General features: G+C 52.6%; 2 protein-coding genes across 3 annotated transcripts; both read left to right on the top strand.

Annotated features, from left to right (window-relative positions):
- Positions 1 to 1,059: 1,059 nt before the first annotated feature.
- On the top strand, positions 1,060 to 17,717 carry LOC114801646 (forkhead box protein O1-A-like). Its single transcript, XM_028999789.1, has 4 exons — positions 1,060 to 1,719; positions 12,024 to 12,215; positions 12,289 to 13,439; positions 15,623 to 17,717. Exons 1-3 carry the CDS (start codon positions 1,204 to 1,206, stop codon positions 13,426 to 13,428), a joined length of 1,848 nt encoding a protein of 615 aa, XP_028855622.1. The 5' UTR covers positions 1,060 to 1,203; the 3' UTR covers positions 13,429 to 13,439; positions 15,623 to 17,717.
- On the top strand, positions 6,959 to 11,453 carry LOC114801647 (uncharacterized). Of its 2 annotated transcripts, none has more exons than XM_028999791.1 (2): positions 6,959 to 8,227; positions 9,194 to 11,453. In XM_028999791.1, exons 1-2 carry the CDS (start codon positions 7,682 to 7,684, stop codon positions 9,677 to 9,679), a joined length of 1,032 nt encoding a protein of 343 aa, XP_028855624.1. In that variant the 5' UTR covers positions 6,959 to 7,681; the 3' UTR covers positions 9,680 to 11,453. The 2 variants fall into 2 exon arrangements, with proteins under 2 accessions (XP_028855624.1, XP_028855623.1); XM_028999790.1 differs by having other exon boundaries at positions 6,959 to 8,256; positions 8,310 to 11,453.
- Positions 17,718 to 21,726: the final 4,009 nt, after the last annotated feature.

Raw genomic sequence — 21,726 nt, 5'->3', positions numbered from 1 at the left:
GGGTGCAGGGGGCCCGTAGCCCAAAACAATTTGCAATTTTTTTTCACATTGGAGAACTTGCAATGCGTAAATCATGGGGAGAGACCTCTCTTTTCCCATGGTAATAACCAGGCTGCTGAATAGAAATGTGATGATTAGCAAAATTGCTTTGATTTAGAGCATGAATTGTATGACATTTAAATAATGTTTGTTATGGTACAATCTGGTTGTGCTACGTTGCTTCCTGTCTCTATAAACAGAGATGGGGAACCTGGTGAGGTAATGGCATTAGGCTGTACTGGTTATAATTTGAGATCCAACTTACTGTATCAACTTAAGCCACCTTCTTTTCACTTTTTCCACACACTCACTCACACACACACACACACACACATAGTTTTTCTATGTGCTTGTGATTAATGGACGACTGCGTGAGAATTTCAGTGTAAGAAGAGGATGGTGGCTCAGCAGCCCTCATGCACACTGATCACTGGCCATATTCATGGAAGAAACGCCAGTAAATGCGCTGCGGAGGCGGCGGAGACTCGGCTGTCGTGCCTCCGCTTGGCCAGCGGGTGGCGCCAGTGTAGGAATCATACACTCCAGCCGGCGCAGGCTTGTAGGGTGGCGTGTGTGCGTCTATGTGCGTTTTAAAAATAAACCTGTGGTTTAAACGAGTCCACAGCTTCAGTGTGCAGTTCCTAAATATGACAGGTCAAAACCTGATAAAACTGCTTTAATTTTAACTATAGCGGGGACATTTGTTCGCATAGTAGGATTTATTAAGGCGACATAATAATTTTACATGAATAGCAGATAATGTTTCAAATACAACTCGTTCTTCAGCTCTGGTACATCGCTTTAATCGAGAAAGGATGTGTTCATTCGCCTGTTTATTTTCAGAGAGACGCTGTGATTGGTGACGCTAGCTGTCACTCGGGGGCGGGGTGAAGCCGTCGGGCCAATCAGAGCGGACGAAGGCGTGCCTTCCACGCAGCTACGCCCGGCTACGATTGGCGCTCCGACTGTCAGTGTCTGAGGGGCGGGCCCGCGGACCCGGCGGACCAATGAGGGCCGCGGTAGAAGCGCCGCGCTCCCTAGACCAGAGCTGCGGCTGCGGCGGCGGCGGCACAGGCGCTCAGACCCACCCGGCGCAGGCGCGGCGCTCCTCATGCCGGACGCGAGTTGAGCCGTTTACGTGACGCGGTCTTCGCGGCGGGAACCATGGCAGCCCCGCAGCAGCTGGTGGAGATCGACCCGGATTTCGAGCCCCTCTCCCGGCGCCGGTCGTGCACCTGGCCGCTGCCGCGGCCCGACTTCGGCGCCCCGGGCGACTCCGACACCTCCTCCCCGGCCGCGTCTGTGAAGCAGGAGCCGGGCGCCGCGTCCGACTTCATCAGCAACCTCAGCCTCCTGGAGGAGAGCGAAGACCTGCTGGAGAAGCCGCTCCTCCTGTGCAATGACTTCCAGGCGCCGCCGCCGCCGCCGGCCAGCGCCCCGATCCCGCACCAGCAGCAGGTGTCCCTGCTCTCCTCTTCCCCCGCCGCGGCGGCGCAGCGCAAGAGCAGCTCGTCCCGGCGCAACGCCTGGGGCAACATGTCCTACGCCGACCTCATCACCAAGGCCATCGAGAGCTCCCCCGAGAAGCGCCTGACCCTGTCCCAGATCTACGACTGGATGGTGAAGAGCGTCCCCTACTTCAAGGACAAGGGCGACAGCAACAGCTCGGCGGGCTGGAAGGTGGGTCTTCCTGGGATGGTGTGTGTGTGTGTGTGTGTGTGAGTGCGTGACCTGGAAACGTTCTGTGTTTCTGTTTATTTACACCTTTTAACTTTTTGGACCCCCACATGGTCACATGAAGCTCTGATTGGTTGCGGCGCGGGGGGCGTGGCTGTGCGGGAGACCGCGCCCACCGGAGAGCGATGGCTCTGTCAGTGCCACTTGTCACAGGTTGTAAGAGAGGAAGGAAGGTCTCCGCTGTCCCATGAACAGCAGCGTCCCAGCACGCTCTTCTCGCCCGTATTAAACTGCTCGTCGTGCTGGCTGATGGGTTTCTACTATGACGTCATTCCGTAGCACGTTTTTTTTTTTTTTTATCAACAGCGTAATATCCGCCCATCATGCACCTCTCTATCCTCTTGGCGCGCCGGTGTGCCAGCCGCGTGCGACGCATGTCGGGTCACGTCAGGTCACGCTCATTAACTGTTGCGTAACGCCGGTCGGGCCAAAGTCTGGTGCCGCTCGTTAAAAGCCGCACTGGATGCTGACGTCATCTGTCTTCACGCCGTCACCGCGGCGACCGGCTGCGACGTCACCTGACCCCCACACACCGGTTGTTCCGAGGTGGCTCCAGAACGGAACCCTCACAGGCCTGCTCCAGGTATTAATAGGGTGGGCGTGGTTACAGGATTAGAGTCTCAACCAATCAGATTCTGGTAACTGTTCATTTTAATTTAAATACAACGGCCGTGAACCTTATATACAGGGTGGCGAGAACCATGTGAGACACATTTTTTTATTTTATGTATTATATTTCATCTTTTAGTATTTTTTAAAATGTAAATATTCCATCAGTCGCTAATGCATGTTCAGCGTCACGTCACTTCATTTGACTTTAATTACTGTAAAATTACAAAGAATTTCTTCACATCCAGTGGAAAGAGATGATTTAAAAACTTTAGTTTGATATGTATATCTCAATATCACCCAAAAATCGTTACTTTTTACATTTACAGCATTTATCAGACGCCCTTATCCAGAGCGACTTACAGTCTGTAGTTACAGGGACAGTCCCCCCCCTGGAGACACTCAGGGTTAAGTGTCCTGCTCAGGGACACGATGGTAGTAAGTGGGGTTTGAACCTGGGTCTTCTGGTTCATAGGCGAGTGTGTTACCCCACTAGGCCACTACCACCCTACTTTTTACATGGAAACGTGCAGAAGTGTCGTTGTAATTGCGTGTTGTTTTAGAGGGATTTTAAATGGACATATATGGTCGTTGTGGTGGTGACCGTACGGCCGTTCAGGAGAAGCAGCTGTGGGGGTTCCTGTGCGTGAAACGGGCCGGTTCCGGGCGGGTTCCAGGCCCCTCGGCGCGGCCCGGGCCGCTTGAACGGCGCACCGTCATGGAGAGTTGAGTCACGGTGAGTCACCCGCTTGTTTGGCTCCCGGTCCCGCATGAGGGGGTGCACAGACGGCCTTCTGGAGCGCGGTTTGTTTTTGCGCTCCGCTTTTCCACTCGCCGAGCCTCCGTCTGGCGGCACTGGAAATTCTGGAATGTGAACTTTCACCGCTGGAGCCGCGTTTCGGCGTAGTCGAGTCTTTCCTCAGAACTTTTCACGGAAAAAAAAACAAAAAAAACGGGTGACTTCAGCCTCTCTGTTGCCGCTGCCAGATATTTATTTCATAACGTGCCGCTCCTCATCCGGTAAATAGTGCGGAGAGAAGATTCCGGGTTTTTATTTAAAGTAGAAGAATGAGGCCAGAATACGGTATTTCTGGTCGGCGAGGGGCGCGGCTCTGGAGGAATTTACTACGAACGTGCGATGGCTGAAGACACAGACAAGCGGTGATGCTGAATATTCACACCAGCCTCTCTCTCTGTGTGTGTGTGTGTGTGTGTGTGTGTGTGTGTGTGTGGGGTGGTCTGTTCGTTTGGGTTCCGGAACGGGATGAAAAAGAGCCGCCGTCGTTTAGCGGGACGGCGCTGCACCACTTCAGGCCCCGAACCACAGGCTGTTGTGCAACTTCTGTCCTGAAGCGATTATGCACTCTCACACACACACACACACACACACACACACACACACACACACACACACACACACACACTTCAAAGCTGCCACACCGGGGGCTGCCGGCAGTTAAACGCCCCGTTCGTGCACTTGGCTCCGTCTCGGAATAAATCACTCCGGCTCTCTTCCTGCCGGCAGCGCCGGGAGTTCCCGTCACTTCGCAGCCCTGCCGGTGACGGAGAGTCCAGCCCTGTAAGCCGGGGCCGGTTCTCGTCGGCGTGGGTTTAGTCTCGATGAATCATTCGTGTAGTCTCTCTCTCTCTCTCTCTCTCTCTCTCTCTCTCTCTGTCTCTCTGTCTCTCTGTCTCTCTCTGTCTCTCTCTCTCAGACTGGAATTCTGGGGGTCAGCCGGTAGTCTGTGGTGAGCAGGTTCCATTTGTTCTGTGGAACCGGGACGATCTAGCGGTGTGGATATTTTGAGTGATCGGGCCTCGCAAGATGCAGAAGATGCAAATGCGCACGAGGGGGCGGGGCCAGCGACGCTGACGCCTCTTCCCGATCCACTTCCTCTAGTCCATCCTTCCTCCTGCCGTCCTCTTCCCTCTCCCACATTCCTCCCTCTTCTCACGCCACGGGAACGCTTCACTACCGGCGCTCCAATCTCTCCGGAATTTGCATGATTCTCTCTCTCTCTGTTTCTGGCCGGTTAAGTGGCCGGAGAAACACGCCAAGCATTCGGCGCTTGGGTTGTAGGTGGGCGGGGCCTAGCTGGGCTCACTCCCAGCCATTCCGGAGCAGAACGTCTCAGTCCCCGCATCGAGCCGACCGTTTAGAACGTCCGCTGGTCCTGTCGCGGCGCCCAGCCGGTGGCGTCACCTCCCGTCCTCCCGCCGATGCTAATCCTTTCATGAGCGCTGGTGGCGCGACTGTTCGTATACTTACTCGTAATGAGCGTGCTCGGCGAGCGTAATTATGGCGGTAAGGAGCGTTAAACCGCAGGCCTGCCGCTGCCAGAGACGCCCGGTGACGTGTGTCCCGCCCGTGGTATTTGACTGCAGGTTCTGAGACCCATCTGGTGTCTTCTGGCGCCACCGCGCTCGTGTTGGAGATTCGTTCTTGTGTTGCCTCCGTGTCCGTCGCATTGAGCTGATGCAGATATTGTCATCGATATTTTGTGACACGTTCTGCGTTTCCTCACGAGAGCAGGTTGGTTCATCTGAGGTGAGGGTGAAGCTCCCGAGGAAAGCCCGCCCCTCCCTGTCTGGGCCCGCAGGGCTGTGCAGGCACGTCCCCACAAGTCACACTTGTCCCCACATGACACATTCCTGCCATCGGCGGCAAGTGTGACCGGCTCGTTTGGAAATAACCCTTTCAGTTCTCGCCTCTGATCAGTTTCACTCGATACTCGTCAGACTTCAGGTCCAGATCGGGCATCTTCAGGGATCTTCTCGTCACCAAGGCAAAAGTATTTATTGTGGAAGCGGGTCTCCTCACTCCCAGTCACCATTAGAGGGTTAGATGATGATGGTGGTGGTGGAGCACAGGTCCCTAGGTGACACGAAGACAGAAGACTGGACTGGTCCTGGAACACAGGCCTTCATACCTTCATAGAAGCTACTTTATCTGGACTTTCTATTTTTTGCTTCTGCTCTGTAAATGGCAAAGGAAGTTCCCATGAGATGAATAAAGTTCTTCTTCGTTTTAAATTCCCTCAGGACAGGAACTTCTCGAGCAGCAGTGGTGTCGGCAGCCAGGCACCAGGCTGCGAGCTGCGTGCACACTGGCCCTTTGTCCACCGCACACACCCTCAACGTCCAAAATACGGCCCTGCGGCTCCACAGGACGAGCTCTGTGCATTCACAGGCCGAGGCCTTCACGCGGGACGAGAGGAGACGAGAGCGCCGAGAACGGCGCGCTTCCTGTGCTTTCAAGCAGGCCGAGCAGACGTGTGAAGAGAAAGGAGCCCACACTGGGCTCACCACAAAGGTCAGGCCGAGGAGGACCACGGGAAGCCCCTGGTGGCTCTCGGGCCGCCTGCTTTCCTCCTGGTGTGATTCACCTTCTCTCGCTCGTGCGTCACTGCGGCCGAGACGTCGCGCGGCGCCCCGGTTTAAATTCGCACGCGTCCTGGCGAGAAAGGGCCCCGTTTCCCTCCTGGGCTGGTAAAACGTTCCCAGGTTGTGGTCGGCCGGGTCCGTAAACGTGGCAAAACGGAGGCTCGAACCCTGTTTTTATTCTAAATGGGACGGTAGTAGCCTGGTGGGTAACACACTCGCCTACGAACCAGAAGACCCAGGTTCAAACCCCACTTACTACCATCGTGTCCCTGAGCAGGACACTTAACCCTGAGTGTCTCCAGGGGGGGACTGTCCCTGTAACTACTGGATAAGGGCGCCTGGTAATGCTGTAAATGTAAATGACCCGAGGTCCCACTGGAGGTCCCACTGGAGGTCCCACTGGAGGTCCCTCTAGCAGTATCTGCTGCTTCAGCTGGGGGAACAAGCCGCTCCTGTCCTGCTGTTTCGGGTCAGTCAGTCCGTGTCGGTCCCCCCCCGTCCCCCCGAACTGCTTTTCTGGAGACGCGGCGATTTTAGCCGGGATCCGTATCAGCGCGAGCCAGCGCTTCCTGACCGGATACGAACGAAGCAGAAGGATGTCTGCTAAGAGCGTGCCACATTCCGCCCGGTCCCGCCTGACCTCTCACCTCGCTGACCTCCACTTATACACGTCTCCTCCCCACTGGCTGGGGGTCTAGTGATCAAGATGGCCGGGCTGAGGGCGAACGGTCAGGCCGTGCAGACAAGGTGTCCTCTCTCTCTCTCTCTCTCTCTCTCTCCCTCTCCCCGCGTCTGTCCGTCTCCCTGAAAGATGATGTCTGCACATAGATGCGGTTCTAGCACAGTGCTGTGAACGCAGAAGTTCCCAGCAGCCACTGCAGAACTTTCCCCTTCTTCTATTCCTGCACTTCTACCTTCAGAGGTTCCTGAAGAGTTCGGTCTCGAGCTGCAGAGATGTTGTTATTGTTAATTTGTCTTGGAACCATTAGTTTTAATGGTCAGAAGTAGCTCCTCAGGTGGATGTCAGGTAGTCGTATATACATTTACATTTACAGCATTTACCAGACGCCCTTATCCAGTAGTTACAGGGACAGTCCCCCCCTGGAGACACTCAGGGTTAAGTGTCCTGCTCAGGGACACGATGGTAGTAAGTGGGGTTTGAACCCGGGTCTTCTGGTTCATAGGCGAGTGTGTTACCCGCTAGGCTACTAGCACCCCCACAGCGAGTTCTAATCCTCACATTCTCAGAATGCAGATTGGGAACCGCAATGAGCCGCGTCTCCGTCTCTCTGCGTCTCCGTCCCTCTGCCCGGGGTTTGTCTTAGCGAAGCATCTTCCTGAAAATTGGATTGAGGAGATCCACACAGAGTCCAGTGTCTCCAGGCAGCGTCCACCTCCTCAGCCCACTCCCAAATTCGATTATTGGAAGTTGGCGTCAGTCGCCAACAATGGAACTATTTTGCGGCGTGGATGTGTGATCAGCTGTGAGCCGTGGCGCTCGTGTCTCTGGTGTCACCAAGGTCACGGTGGCGCGAGGGGCGGGATGAACGGACGGGGACGTAGAAGAAGGCATCTCGGGACGGTGCACCGCGGTCGACTCGTGAGTCAGGAGCCCACAAGCCGTTAGCAGAAGGAAAGATCAATATTTTCACCCTCCGCGGTGGGATCTCCGCGCAGCCGGCGCAGCCGCGGTGGCGTCGGCTCCTCGGCGGCGCATGCCGTTGCCGGGCGAGTCGCCGCTTCCGTCTCGCCGGACTTTCTAATGAAACCCGCTGTGTAAACGGGCGCCGACGCCGGACCCCTTTCTTCTCCGGCACCTCCTTGTTGACTTTCCTAAAGTAGGCCAGAAGCTATCAGCAGGAGAGAGAGCGCGGAGATAAAGGTATCGCTCGGCAAACACCGCCAACCCGCGATGGTCCCGTTTACTTCCACCTCCTCACCGGTGTTCATCTCCAGTCCTAAAGGAGCGTGGGATTCATCAGGGGGGGGTCAGAGGTTCCGTGATGGATTTACTGGTGCCACCGATGGACCATGTGGCAGGAATAAATCAGCAGATAGTGCCGGTTTGAAGCGAGGCCTGGACGTGACCTGTGACCTCTGCTTTATCGCTGGTTGGAATTCAGGAGCCTGGCCTGGTGCTGCTCGTCGTCTCGGTATTAGTGTGTGTTTATGGTTTCTCTGGGCCGGCGCGGTGCAGTACCTGCGAATGCGACTTACGGGAGCGAGCGCTGACGTTCAGGAAGTGAATGGCAGGAAACGGCGCATGCAGCGGTTCCGCCAGCGCATGCAGATCACCGTGCAGCTTGTTTCTTCATTAGCAGACAGTCGGTGTTTTGGCCTCAAAAGCCCCAGAATTCGAGCGACTTCTCGCACTTCCTGTTCCAACCTCTCTCATGTACCGTGTGTGTGTCTACAGGCAGCTCAGGAGATGATCGCTCTCCACCAGCTTCTCACACTGGTGCTGCCATCATGCCTGCAGCTCAGGAGATGTTCCTCCTCACCAGCTTCTCACACTTCTCGTCATGCCTGCAGCTCAGGAGATGTTCCTCCTCACCAGCTTCTCACACTTCTCGTCATGCCTGCAGCTCAGGAGATGTTCCTCCTCACCAGCTTCTCACACTTCTCGTCATGCCTGCAGCTCAGGAGATGTTCCTCCTCACCAGCTTCTCACACTTCTCGTCATGCCTGCAGCTCAGGAGATGTTCCTCCTCACCAGCTTCTCACACTTCTCGTCATGCCTGCAGCTCAGGAGATGTTCCTCCTAACCAGCTCCTCACACTTCTCGTCATGCCTGCAGCTCAGGAGATGTTCCTCCTCACCAGCTCCTCACACTTCTCGTCATGCCTGCAGCTCAGGAGATGTTCCTCCTCACCAGCTTCTCACACTCCTAGTCATGCCTGCAGCTCAGGAGATGTTCCTCCTCACCAGCTTCTCACACTTCTCGTCATGCCTGCAGCTCAGGAGATGTTCCTCCTCACCAGCTTCTCACACTCCTAGTCATGCCGGCAGCTCAGGAGATGTTCCTCCTCACCAGCTTCTCACACTCCTAGTCATGCCTGCAGCTCAGGAGATGTTCCTCCTCACCAGCTTCTCACACTTCTCGTCATGCCTGCAGCTCAGGAGATGTTCCTCCTCACCAGCTTCTCACACTTCTCGTCATGCCTGCAGCTCAGGAGATGTTCCTCCTCACCAGCTTCTCACACTTCTCGTCATGCCTGCAGCTCAGGAGATGTTCCTCCTCACCAGCTTCTCACACTCCTAGTCATGCCGGCAGCTCAGGAGATGATCGCTCTCCACCAGCTTCTCACACTGGTGCTGCCATCATGCCTGCAGCTCAGGAGATGTTCCTCCTCACCAGCTTCTCACACTCCTAGTCATGCCGGCAGCTCAGGAGATGATCGCTCTCCACCAGCTTCTCACACTGGTGCTGCCATCATGCCTGCAGCTCAGGAGATGTTCCTCCTCACCAGCTTCTCACACTCCTAGTCATGCCTGCAGCTCAGGAGATGTTCCTCCTCACCAGCTTCTCACACTCCTAGTCATGCCGGCAGCTCAGGAGATGTTCCTCCTCACCAGCTTCTCACACTCCTCGTCATGCCTGCAGCTCAGGAGATGTTCCTCCTCACCAGCTTCTCACACTCCTAGTCATGCCTGCAGCTCAGGAGATGTTCCTCCTCACCAGCTTCTCACACTCCTAGTCATGCCTGCAGCTCAGGAGATGTTCCTCCTCACCAGCTTCTCACAGTTCTCGTCATGCCTGCAGCTCAGGAGATGTTCCTCCTCACCAGCTCCTCACACTTCTCGTCATGCCTGCAGCTCAGGAGATGTTCCTCCTCACCAGCTCCTCACACTTCTCGTCATGCCTGCAGCTCAGGAGATGTTCCTCCTCACCAGCTTCTCACACTCCTAGTCATGCCGGCAGCTCAGGAGATGTTCCTCCTCACCAGCTTCTCACACTTCTCGTCATGCCTGCAGCTCAGGAGATGTTCCTCCTCACCAGCTTCTCACACTTCTCGTCATGCCTGCAGCTCAGGAGATGTTCCTCCTCACCAGCTTCTCACACTTCTCGTCATGCCTGCAGCTCAGGAGATGTTCCTCCTCACCAGCTTCTCACACTTCTCGTCATGCCTGCAGCTCAGGGAAATCCCTGGCGTTTCAGTAAAACGCGGCGTTGCATTAGAGACTCGCCTGACGGGCATCAGCGTTCGGAGGATTATGGGAAACGTCCGTGGGTTTAAAAAGCGCGTGGAACGTGTAGTTGGGCCTGATGAAGCGCTTCGTGGTTCTTCAGCACGTGGCCTGGATATTTGTGGCCAGTTGTGAGCCGTATTGAAGGTGTTTCGGCCATCGGCTCTTTCGCTTTTGGTTGCGTGCCGGTGCGCGTGGGAGAGGCGCGGCGGCCTCCTCCTCCTCTTCTTCCTTCTCTTCCTCCTCCTCCTCTTTCTGGCAGCTTTTTATCTGATGCAGGACTCTGCCGCTTTCGCTTTGTCATTTGAGTCACCCGCCACGGCCGGGGACTTTCTGAGCTTTCCGTGGCACTGTGACCTTTGAGCTGATTTACTGAAATGTGTATAAGGAGGCGGAGCTCCAGGTAGACGGGGAGGCGGGCCGGCCGGGCAGGTGGGCGGGGACAGCCGGGAAACAGTGTGGTCTTTCAGGAGTCTTGGAAGGAGAGCAAATATGAAATGGCACACGGTGTCCTTGGCTGTGGGCTGCCCCGATCACATGACACGTCCCCACAGCCATATAAACCGCCGAGCAGCTGCCGCGGAACCGGGACGACCCAGCGCCGCATTTCCAATAAATTAATGAGGAGGAAGTAAAGGGAAGCGGCCCGAGTGCTGGACTTCCCCACTCACCGTGTGTACCAGACACTGGCGGTGGGTGTGTGTGTGTTTGCTCGCATGCCATTGGTCGGCGCAGCTGCCAGGCAAACCGCACGCGCCGAGTCTCCAAACCTCGGAGTTTGTTTACTGTGCGATGGAACGTTCCCGCCGCGACCCCACGTGTCCCCGTCCTCCCGCTCGGCCTCCGCTTCACTTCCCCTTCCTGGTCCCGACCTGCAGGGAATCTCTGGCCGCGCCGTGACCTTATCTGACCTCGCTCTGCATTATTAACCCCCGAATGACACTATACTGCACGATACGTGACCACTTCTTAATATTTCCACAGCGTCTGATGTTGTGAAGATTAAAACGGCGGCGTGACTCACGGAGGAGCCGGTTTCTAGAAATAGACCAGCTGAAATGTTGATCTGTGTCACTAGAACTATTCCAAACGGGTTTTAAATGTAAAAGGAAATTCGAGTTATTTTGGTCATGTACGTTGCGGGTGCAAATAAACCATATTGAGCATTTTTACGAAATGAAGTAAGATTTGACGGGGCCAGACTGTGGCGGGTTTTCTGCAGACAGCAGAGTCAAGCGCTTCATCCCGCTCTGCTTGGTCATGTGACGCTCGGCAGTAACAGGACGTTCCCGCTCTCCCATCATTCCCTGTCACTTCCCAACTGTAATTATACGCTGACTTTGGTGGTCACAGGACTGCAGCCCATTGGCGTGGGTGTGTGTTTGTGAGTGGGTGTTTGTGTAGGTGTGTGTGTGTGTGTGTGTGTGTGCATGTTTGTGTAGGTGTTTGTGTGCATGTGGGTGTGTGAGTAGGTGTTTGTGTAAGTGTGTGGGTGTTTGTGTGTGTGTGTATGTTTTTGTGTGAGTGGGTGTGTAGATGTTTGTGTAAGTGTGGGGTGTGTGTGTAAGTAGGTGTATGTGTTTGTGTGTGTGTGTGCATGTTTTTGTGTGAGTGGGTGTGTGGGTGTTTGTGTAGGCTTTCATGTAAGTGTGTGTGTGTGTGTGTAAGTAGGTGTGCGTGTGTGTGTGAGTGTGTGTGTGTAGATGTTTGTGTAAGTAGGTGGGTGTGTGTGTGTGTAGATGTTTGTGTAAGTAGGTGGGTGTGAGTGTGTGTGTGTGTGTGTGTGTGTGTGTGTGTAGATGTTTGTGTAAGTAGGTGGGTGTGAGTGTGTGTGTGTGTGTGTGTGTGTGTGTGTGTGTGTTAATTCTCAGCGGTTCGGAATGTGGAGGTACAACGCCGGTGTTAAATGATGTAAACCGGACCCCGGCTGTCTGGTTTTGGGTGGGTAGGAGCTGGGAAGCAGATGCAGGAAGTGAGTCACGCCGCCGCAGACCCCCCACGCGCCCACTTCCTGTCTGCACCGCGTTCGGGGTTCTCGTATAAGTCTTGACCCTCCTCTCTCGCAGAACTCGATCCGGCACAACCTGTCGCTCCACAGCCGCTTCATCCGAGTGCAGAACGAGGGGACGGGAAAGAGCTCCTGGTGGATGCTCAACCCGGAAGGGGGCAAGAACGGCAAGTCCCCTCGCCGCCGGGCCGCCTCCATGGACAACAACAGCAAGTTCGCCAAGAGCCGCGGCCGGGCCGCCAAGAAGAAGGTAGGCGGTCCTGGAGAGCGCTCCGTTCCCGCGCCCGGGGCACTTCTCATGCCCACCGTTTCTGCCCCCACAGATGGCACTGCCGGGCGCGTCCGAGGCGGCGGCTGAAAGCAACTGGCCCGGCAGCCCCAACTCCCACAGCAACGACGACTTGGACGCCTGGAAAGGCTTCCGCCAGCGCACCAGCTCCAACGCCAGCACGCTCAGCGGCCGCCTGTCGCCCTTCATGCCCGAGCAGGAGGACCTGGCTGGTGACGACATGCACATGGTGTACTCTGGTCCCTCTGGGCCCAAGATCGGCGGCACGCTGCCCAGCCTTTCCGAGATCGGCCACCACCATCCACACAGCGCCGAGAACGTCATGGAGAACCTGCTGGACAACCTCAACCTGCTGTCGCCCAACAACCCCGCCCAGGTCGGGGCCGCGGGAGGCTCCCAGAGCTCCACGCAGTCCTCTCCCTCCACCATGATGCAGGCCAGCCCCGGGTACCCCCCTTACAGCCAGTCCCAGCAGCAGCAGTGCCTGTATGGACAGAACCTGTCCCCCATGCCCATGCAGCCAGTGGGGGAGAGCCTGAGCACGTATGGCTGCCAGACGGGCCTCCTGAAGGAGCTGCTGACGTCCGACAACGAGCCACACGGAGACCTGCTGCCCTCGGTGGAGACGGTGGTGACCCAGCCAGGAGGATCTGGCAGCGGGCGGATGCTGCCCCCGTATGCCAGCGGCGTCAGCGGGAGCGGGACTGGCGCCCAGCATGGACGCGGCGAGATGCTGGGCAGCGGTGGCCACACCATGGCTCCCCACAGGGTGGTGCACGCCCAGGCGCCCCCAACCGCGGTCGCCATGAATGGCCGTACCATGCTGCCCTTAAACAGCATGGGCCGCCTGGGAACGGTCAAAACCTCCATGCCCCTCCCCTTCAACCCAGCTGTCCACATGGGCGGAGGGGACGGGGTTCTGCCCAGCTACTGCATGACTCTCCACAACGGCTACGGCCGCCCAGGAGGGATCCTGCAGCCGCCACACCCGGACAAGCTGCCCAGTGACCTGGACGGGATGTCCATCGAGCGCTTCGAGTGCGATGTAGAGACCATCCTGAACGAAACCCTGATGGACGGAGACTCGTTGGACTTTAACTTCGAGCCCATGGTTACTCAGCAGGGGTTCGTCCACGGCGTGAAGACCACCACACACAGCTGGGTGTCTGGCTAAAGGACGGGCAGGTGAGATAGTTGTGTCTTCTGCTTGCGTCTGAACTGACTGTTGTACCACAGTTGCTTTTTAAAATGAGATACTAGATGCAGGTACTGCGCCTGTGTTTGTGTGTCATTGTGAGACGCTGCAGCGCAGCACACGGTGACGCGGTGAAACGTGTCCTCTGTATTTAACCATCACCCTTGGTGAGCAGTGGGCACCTGAGGTTCTTGTGACGTTCCAGGGGTGAAAGTTGTCGGTCACACTTTCGACGAGAAGACATCTAACATTACGTCATTCAACCAACATGCTGCTCTACAACAGTGTCAGTATTTCTGATTTCCTTCTGCTCCAAGTAATTAAATACCAAAATCCAGAGGCGAACGAGATGGTTCGGTGAAGGCTGCAGCAGTACAGGCATCTAGGATGATGAATAATTGTAAAGAACTGCACAAGAAAACTAGAGATACACTAAATATGAAGGATTATATTGGTATTGGCTGGTGCCAACATCTGGAGGTACATATTTGATCACTATAGAGTTTGGAATGGGAACCAGCTCTAAACGAGAGAAAGTTTTGAATTAATAATTGAGCAAAAAAATTCAGGGCCGTTGAAGGAGTTTCCGCATCATCCATGTCTAGTTTAGTATATTTTATATCACAGCAGCAATACCCATGTGTTCAACCACAGTGTACCAATTAGTGTTGGCGTTCGGGAACGATTCGTTCAAAAGAACGAGTCTTTTAAACGAACGCACTGAACCGAATCCCTTCCCCAAACGATTCGTTCGTTTCTCATTTCAGTTGGAGTTCAGGAGGGACCACTTGGCGAACCACCCTCTCCTGAATCATTTTCCTCTGAAGGCGACCATTGTGCTCCGTTTTTTAACAGATTTAGTTTCCAGATAAAGAAACCAAAGTAATGAGACGAGAGTGAGAGCAGACGGAGGGAGAGACGGGTTCAACATTCAACATTTCTATTTGTCCCGTGTATATTTATAGCAGTACGACGCACAGTGAAATGTATCCTGAAGCGCTCCTTTTCGACGCGCATAGTTAAAGTAATACTTATAGAAATGAATAAAATAGAATAAAAGAAAAGTAAGCGTGCTAAAACACTATGTTGAAGGAGAATGTAAGAGACATAGCCAGTGGCTACAGATCCTGTCGTGCATTGTGCACAGACTGTGCAGTGAGCAGCGTAGCAGTAACAGATTGCGGGGTCGTGGTTAGACCTTCAGATGGTCGGGTGTGAGGCGCGGTGGCGAATGGGTTTACATTCAATTTATAGGCATTTCTATTCATCCACAGTACAACACACAGCGAAACTACAGTAAAAGACAAGATTATGAGGCGTAATAAATCAGGATTAATATACTACAAATCAGTGACTCCGAGGGAGAAAGTGCACCTGAACAGATGGGTTCTGAGGAGGAATTTCTACTTCTGGCGTGATGGCCAGAGAGGATGGTCTGAGGGTACGAGAAGGAGCTCAGACAGACATGGAGGGAGGTAGATGGTTAATTAGGGAGTGGCAGCGGTTTGGTGGTTGAGGGAGGGACGGAGGAGATTGATATTACGGAGGTGACCGCATGCAGACTAGGAAAGTTGTTGATAAGAGATTGAACTCTTGACCTGCTGAGATGGGGAGACGGAACAGTTATCAAAGTCAACTGAAATACTGTCAGCTTTATATAATGTTGATTTAGGATTTATTTATTACTGTTACAGAATACAGATGAGTGCAGATGAGATGGTAAAGAATTCAGGGGTTGGATAGCGTTCTTATTTTGGTTTAATCTGCTCTAATGAAGATAATACAGAGTCGTAGTTGTGCTTGGTATGAATTATAAATATCGTACCATTTACATTTACAGCATTTATCAGACGCACTTATCCAGAGCGACTTACAATCAGTAGTTACAGGGACAGTCTCCCTGGAGCAATTTAGGGTTAAGTGTCCTGCTCAGGGACACAATGGTAGTAAGTGGGATTCGAACCCGGGTCTTCTGGTTCATAGGCGAGTGTGTTACCCACTAGGCTACTACCACCATAGGACAGGACGCTCTTTTGATTCTAAACAGATTCTAAAGATCGGCCGGGCCCATTGCTAATACCAGCATCATATGGTATCACATATTTTTGGAACTGACCAGTTTGTAGACGCCAGCAGATGTTGACACAACTCCACATATTTCTCTCTGTTTCAGGACGGACCTTTATGCATCATGGAATGAAAACTGGCCGCCATGCTCATCCACCCAAAGATCTCACCTCTCGGCCGTGGCTGCAGGACACACTCGTCCAGGCCATGGGAGGACATGAACACCATGACGCCATTTACACCAAGTTGAAACTCAAGTGCCAAACTCTTCACCTTTGAGTGCCGGAGCCAAATCAGCGCGTACCAATCTGTTGCCTTCTGGTTGCATTTGACTGTAAATATCAGTTGTGTACTCGGCCACACACACACACGTGCACACACCCCAATTTTACACAAATGCTAATTCTGAATTGTGAGTGGACGTGTTGATCTAAATGCTATATTTCCCACCGTGGCCTTTCTTCTCACCGGTCCTTCAGCCACGTTTATATATCTGGAAGGAGAACTGGAACATCCAGCCTGTTTATAGGGGATGAAGTTGCATGTAAATACTATCATCACGGAGCCAGTCGCAGCGCTCAGGCGGCGCTACGTCACCTCGCTTCTCTGTTCTTCGTATTACAACGAACTACATGAACGAGCGTTTTACGGAGTCGAGTCCAAGCCGTTTACATAATGAAAGCAATCAGGGCAGTTTTTCCTTTTTTATCGGGAACCCAGAAACTGGATTTCAGCTGACGCATCTCTGTAGGGCCGATTCCTCTTGTTTTGTATATATATGAACGTAAAGATATATATATGAATATGTATACGCGCATTGAAAAGCATTTAAAAATACGTGAGATTTTTATTCCTAATGTTACGCTTTGGTTTTGCTGCAAATTCTGTACAGTCGCATCATCACGATGCATCATTTTGATGAATCTTTGAGCCCGAAAAACCCCACAAAGGCCTTTTTAAAAAAAAAATTTTATCAAGTCTTATCAAGTAGATCCAGACTGCTGGTTGAAAACAGCTGGCCGGGCAGCGCTGAGGCTGGAGGGCTTTTCCCCGTCCCCTCCTCTTCTTTTTCTAATTTATGTTGCTGTAGGAGACGTGGAGTGGCGTGGCGTGGGGTGGGTAGAGCGCTTGTACATGTAGACGTCCCTCTCGACGGCACTGAGACCTTCGGACGCTGTACTCCTCTGATTCCCTCTCCCTGTAACTTTTCCGCAGTTTCCCCCATGACCTTCGACCTCTGACCCCCTTTTGCCTGATCCAGATGAAGCTTTGTATATAGTGCGCAGCTACATGAGAAACGGTTCAGGGGCGGTAGACTGACCCTTTGACCCCATTTACACCGGGACACTGGTCTCGGCGTCTCAGGGCAGTATGACGTTCAGTCTGTCTACCTGCGATGCACCCAAAGAGACGTGACCCGGTATAAATGGGAGCTGTCGTTCAGGAAGGCGTGTAGGCAGCAGTGCATCGTGGGTAGGCACTGTTTGGGGTGAATTGAACGTGCAGGTCACAGCTACGCGGAGACGCTTCACCTATGCATCTTCACATCTGTGTCTCTTTCTTTTACTGATTATAAAATGTTTCATGTCCTGTCATTGCCACAGATATGTGCTCACATAGTTATTTGAAAAAAGAAATATATGAAGTATATTTAGAGGGTAGATGCTTTTGTAAACTGATACTGTTATTATCGTATTTAGCAGCAAATCTTTTTAGGAAAATAGATGTAAAAAAAAAAAAAAAACATAAAAAAAAATACGGCAAAATATATTGTTTAAAATGTATTGTCTAAATGAAAATTGGAAATATTAATTATCCGGATGATCTGTGTTCTTATGGTGAATTTTGGACCAATTTTTATAGAAGAAAAATATAAATTTCAATATTGCACTTTTACCTTACATTTTATAAAAGCTCCTCATAGAGGGAAATAAGTGGTAAAGACTTATTTAAAAAAAAAACTGTTACATTTCTTAACTTATATACAGAAATGAAATCGATTTTCAGATAATCAGATGCTATAATTCAGTGTGCAATGTGATTGTGTACCAGACAAGGATGGAATGAAATGCCGTGCTGTCGCTGATTTGACACCTTCTGTGTAAAATAAAAGCCTGATGCGCTTGTACTTCGATACAAGACCAGAATGTGTTGCCGCTGTATGAAGCCATACGTGTACATAAACGATGTTGAAACGTTGAGTGGAGTCTCCTCTTCTTCTCTCAGACAGTCTGTGAAATGAAATCTGGTCTGAGTCATTTTTAAGTAGGTTCAGGGATTTCTTAGATTCCAGTAATGAGCCGCGTGCTCCTTCTGACCATCCTCAACCGACCCATGGTGTCTCCAGCACTTTATGATGATCTCTTTTCTTGGGAGAGTAAATCAAGAACAGCTTGACCACGAGCCGAGGATTTTTCCAATTCTGTGGAAGGTGTCAGGCCTGATCTGGGGTTTCATGCTCATCTGATGATGCTACAGATGAAGCTTCGATGTAGACTGAGGCATTGTAGAAGGTTATTTTCTCCATGTCCTCAGATCTCGCCCTCCATCACGTTTAAGAGTTTCATTTTCTCAAAGTTCCAAGTGAAATAAAAACTTCGGCATTCGTGCCACCGGCCATAACAGAAAACTCCTGGAAGGACTTCATCTGGAACAACAGGTGCTGAGATCTGCAGGTGTGTTCATCCCCATCACCATCCAGCAGAAGACGAGGTGGAGGTGCCTCTGACACCCAAAGACAGAGGACAGCCAGAAAGCCACGCCCCTCACTATCCCAGCCCCACCCACCCAGAAAGTTCTGTACAGGTCACAATGCTGCTGACATCAGGACCTGCCTTCCCTCATCTATCAGGATTTATTGGCCTTTATTTGTCATTGGTTTAGAGAAGAAGTGTGAAGAATCATGGCGCTTTTTAAAAAATGCAGCAGAAACTTCATCATCGTCCTGCAGTTCAGATGAAAAACGCTTTAATTTGGTCCATGTTTGGTTTGTGAAGACTAAAACTAGCAGTAATTTGCTCAGCTTCTTCTGCTTACAGCGTCATATTAGAATGGAAATCATCTAAAGATTTGTAATAGACTATTTTGTACGACTATTGGGAACTTAACCAAGTTAAGCAGGAAAATCCCTCAAAAGCAGTCATGGGGGGTCCAGCGGTATAAACTATGTTAACATGGCGCCCGGCACGGTGACCACAAACGAGGCCTTCGTCTCGGCAGCACCGACCCCTGACCTGGAGTGTTGAGTCCCACAGCAGATTCCGAGGTGCTTGCCGCGTGCGTTTCAGGGGAAGTTCGGGAGATTTCTTCATCAGCCGCCAGTTAATGACTCGGCAGTTTCTTGGTTACGCCGCCGGGGTCGGCGGGGCCGCGGTGGAGAAGTGAAATTCGCTCCAGGCCGCCGGACCGCTCACCGTGCGCAGCGAGGAACCGGGCGGCCACGTAGGACCTGGAGGTGGAGACGGTTCCGCAGGACTCGCGGTGAGGACTACACGTGCCGCGGGGGATGGTTGGGCGGGTGGTGCCGGCGTGGTGTGGGGCTTGGCACGCATCTTGTGACTGAGTGTGTGTCGCCCTCACTTCCTATGTGTGTGTGTGTGTGTGTGTGTGTGTGTGTTGTTTGCAGGCCCAGATGATGTTATTAATGTTATTAATGTTCTTAGCGCTCTGTTTTTGTTCCGCCATGCTGGATACCCGAGCCGCTCCGTCACCACATGGCTCCCATTGAGTGAAAACAACACCGCGCTCCAGGAAAACAAGTGGGCCAGAGAGAGAGAGTGTGTGTTTGCCTGCGTTTCCTTCCTCCTCTTTGTTTTTTCTCCCTCTGCAGTTCCATTCGTTCCTCACAGCAGCAGTTGTGCCGCGCTGACACCGATTCCCGCTCCCACTTCCCAGGAAACCCGACCAAACTCCTCCTCCTCTACAACTCCAACTCTGACCTTCTCATCAGACCCAACGCTCCTTTTCTTCTGCAGGTGTGATGACCGCGTCGTCTCTCCGTTCTGTACGTTACGTTCACGCTCAGGAATGTGCTGCATTCAGCCTCTGTGGGTTCACGGCTTATTAACCCGTTAACCTGTTAACCCGTTAACCCGTTAACCCGTTAACTTCTTCTGGGAGAACGTGGCATTTTTTCATTCTGTGGCTTCATTTTGATGGGTATTAGTGTGTAAGCAGGTAGGAAGTGGAATTTCATTTACCAGACGGCCTTATCCAGAGCGCCAGTCCCCCCCTGGACACACGATGGTAGTGAGTGGGGTTTGAACCTGGGACTCTGTGGCTGGAACGATCCATTATTTCTGACCCAGAAGATAAACTTGTGATGACGTTCTTATGAACGCCGTTTAAAAGGGGAGGGGCATGTCGACATGATTGACGGCTGTCACACCCCGCACTTCCTCATTTTGGACAGTTTAAACCCCCTCCTGTCAATACGTCAGACCACGCCCACTACCAGGTACCCTCCACGGGACACATCAGACGTGAATTTGCTCTTCAGACGGGTGCTACAGGTAGAACCCGGCGCCGGTGGACCTGGCTGTGCCGCGCTGTGGCCCACAGGAGGGGGTCCGGTGCTAATTGGGGGGACGGGAGGAGGCACGCAGCCAGGGAATTAGGCGGCCGGGCTGCGAGGGACATTTTAAATTGTGCTTCCATGTGCAAAGGCATGTACCCCCAAGCCGGCCCCCGTTCCTCCGATTAGCGGGGCCGGTTATTCTTAGAAGCGGCCAATAAGCGGAACAGCACGGAATACCGGGGGATTTGTATCGATTCACTTCACAAAGGTTCGGAAAAAACACGGAAAACAAGGCACAGGATGTAGTTTAATAGGAATAATATTCATCATTATTCTTCTAAGTTGTCGTTCCTGCCCATTTACTGTTTAGTAATATTAAACTATTAAAGTCTATTTATTATAGTTATTCCAGCACAATATCCATAACCGCGTCTTCCTGGAAGCACAGATCAGATGAGAGGCAGGTACCCTGTACGAGGCCGGGAGGACCCAGCGGGAGCCGCTGCAGGGGGACGGCGTCCCCCGAAAGGGGAACTGCACCGCGCACGAGAGGTCATATGAGACTGCGGTCGCCACCAAACACAAAAGTAAATAAATGCATCAACAGCAGACGTGAACCTTCACTCGGACCTCCTGACCTTCCTGAAGGGTTCCAGCTCCTCGGGGACAAATATTCTCCGTTTCCACGGCGAGGGGAAGGCCTGTCGCTCTAATTAGTGAACAGGGGAGAGGGTGGCAATTACCGGCGAAAAGCCCTGAGGTGGTCGGCCGGGGCGGGGCGCCTCCGGGGACTTGTTATGTGCAGGCGAGGATTCAGGGCTGATCCGAGTCATTATTATTACTGCTGTATAACAATTCAAATGCATTTTGATCTGATGCGACCCAGACCACAGTCGTGGACGCCGGTACAACCAACCAGACAGACGTCCCTGATTCCAGGGACGCCAGAGTTGGGGGGACTTGCAGGTGATTTTTGTCGCATGATAAATCCTTTGTTGGTGATGTTTTCCATTCCCAGAAGATCTCTAGCTGTCTGTGCTGAAAATGATTCAGGTCTGAATCAGTGTGAATCGTGAGGAGTCAGATCTGGACTTCAGATGGATGTTACAGTGTGTGTGTGTGTGTGTGTGTGTGTGTGTGTGTGTGTGTGCGTGTGTGTGTGTGTGTGTGCCTGTAAAATATGACCACAGCATTGACAATGAGGTCCAAAACCGAATCAATCAAGCATCAGAGGCCTTTGAGAGGCAGGATAAGAATGTACATGTCCACACTAAAGCTCGTGTCCACCAAGCTGTGTGAGCGCTGAGAAGGTCGTCTCTGTGTCCACTGTGTGAGGGTGTGTGGACCGTTGCTAATGACTGCATTTCCAGTACAGCTTTGGACGCCTAATTGCTGTCAAGTCAGAGCTGACCACCTGTCCCCCCCCACACACACACTCACACACACACACACACACACACACCCTCTAGCAGCCTTTCAGAATCACGTTTATTGGAAAAGTATGTGAGTCTGGACGACATTATAAAACATAACCAAATCTTATACAGACAAAAAGATGAAAATGACAGAAAACGGGGATAGAAAGTGGGATGTGGCACCAGCTCGGCGTTTAGCAGCTTGTAGCGCTCAGGAACTGATGGAGACAAACGAGTGTAAAATGGGAGGAGTCTTATTTCAGGGCCGACGCCCATCAG

This window comes from Denticeps clupeoides, chromosome 13, assembly GCF_900700375.1.
Source record: "Denticeps clupeoides chromosome 13, fDenClu1.1, whole genome shotgun sequence".
Classification (NCBI taxonomy): domain Eukaryota; kingdom Metazoa; phylum Chordata; class Actinopteri; order Clupeiformes; family Denticipitidae; genus Denticeps; species Denticeps clupeoides.
Note: the sequence above shows the minus strand (reverse complement) of the source record. Positions and strands in the feature narration are given on the sequence as shown.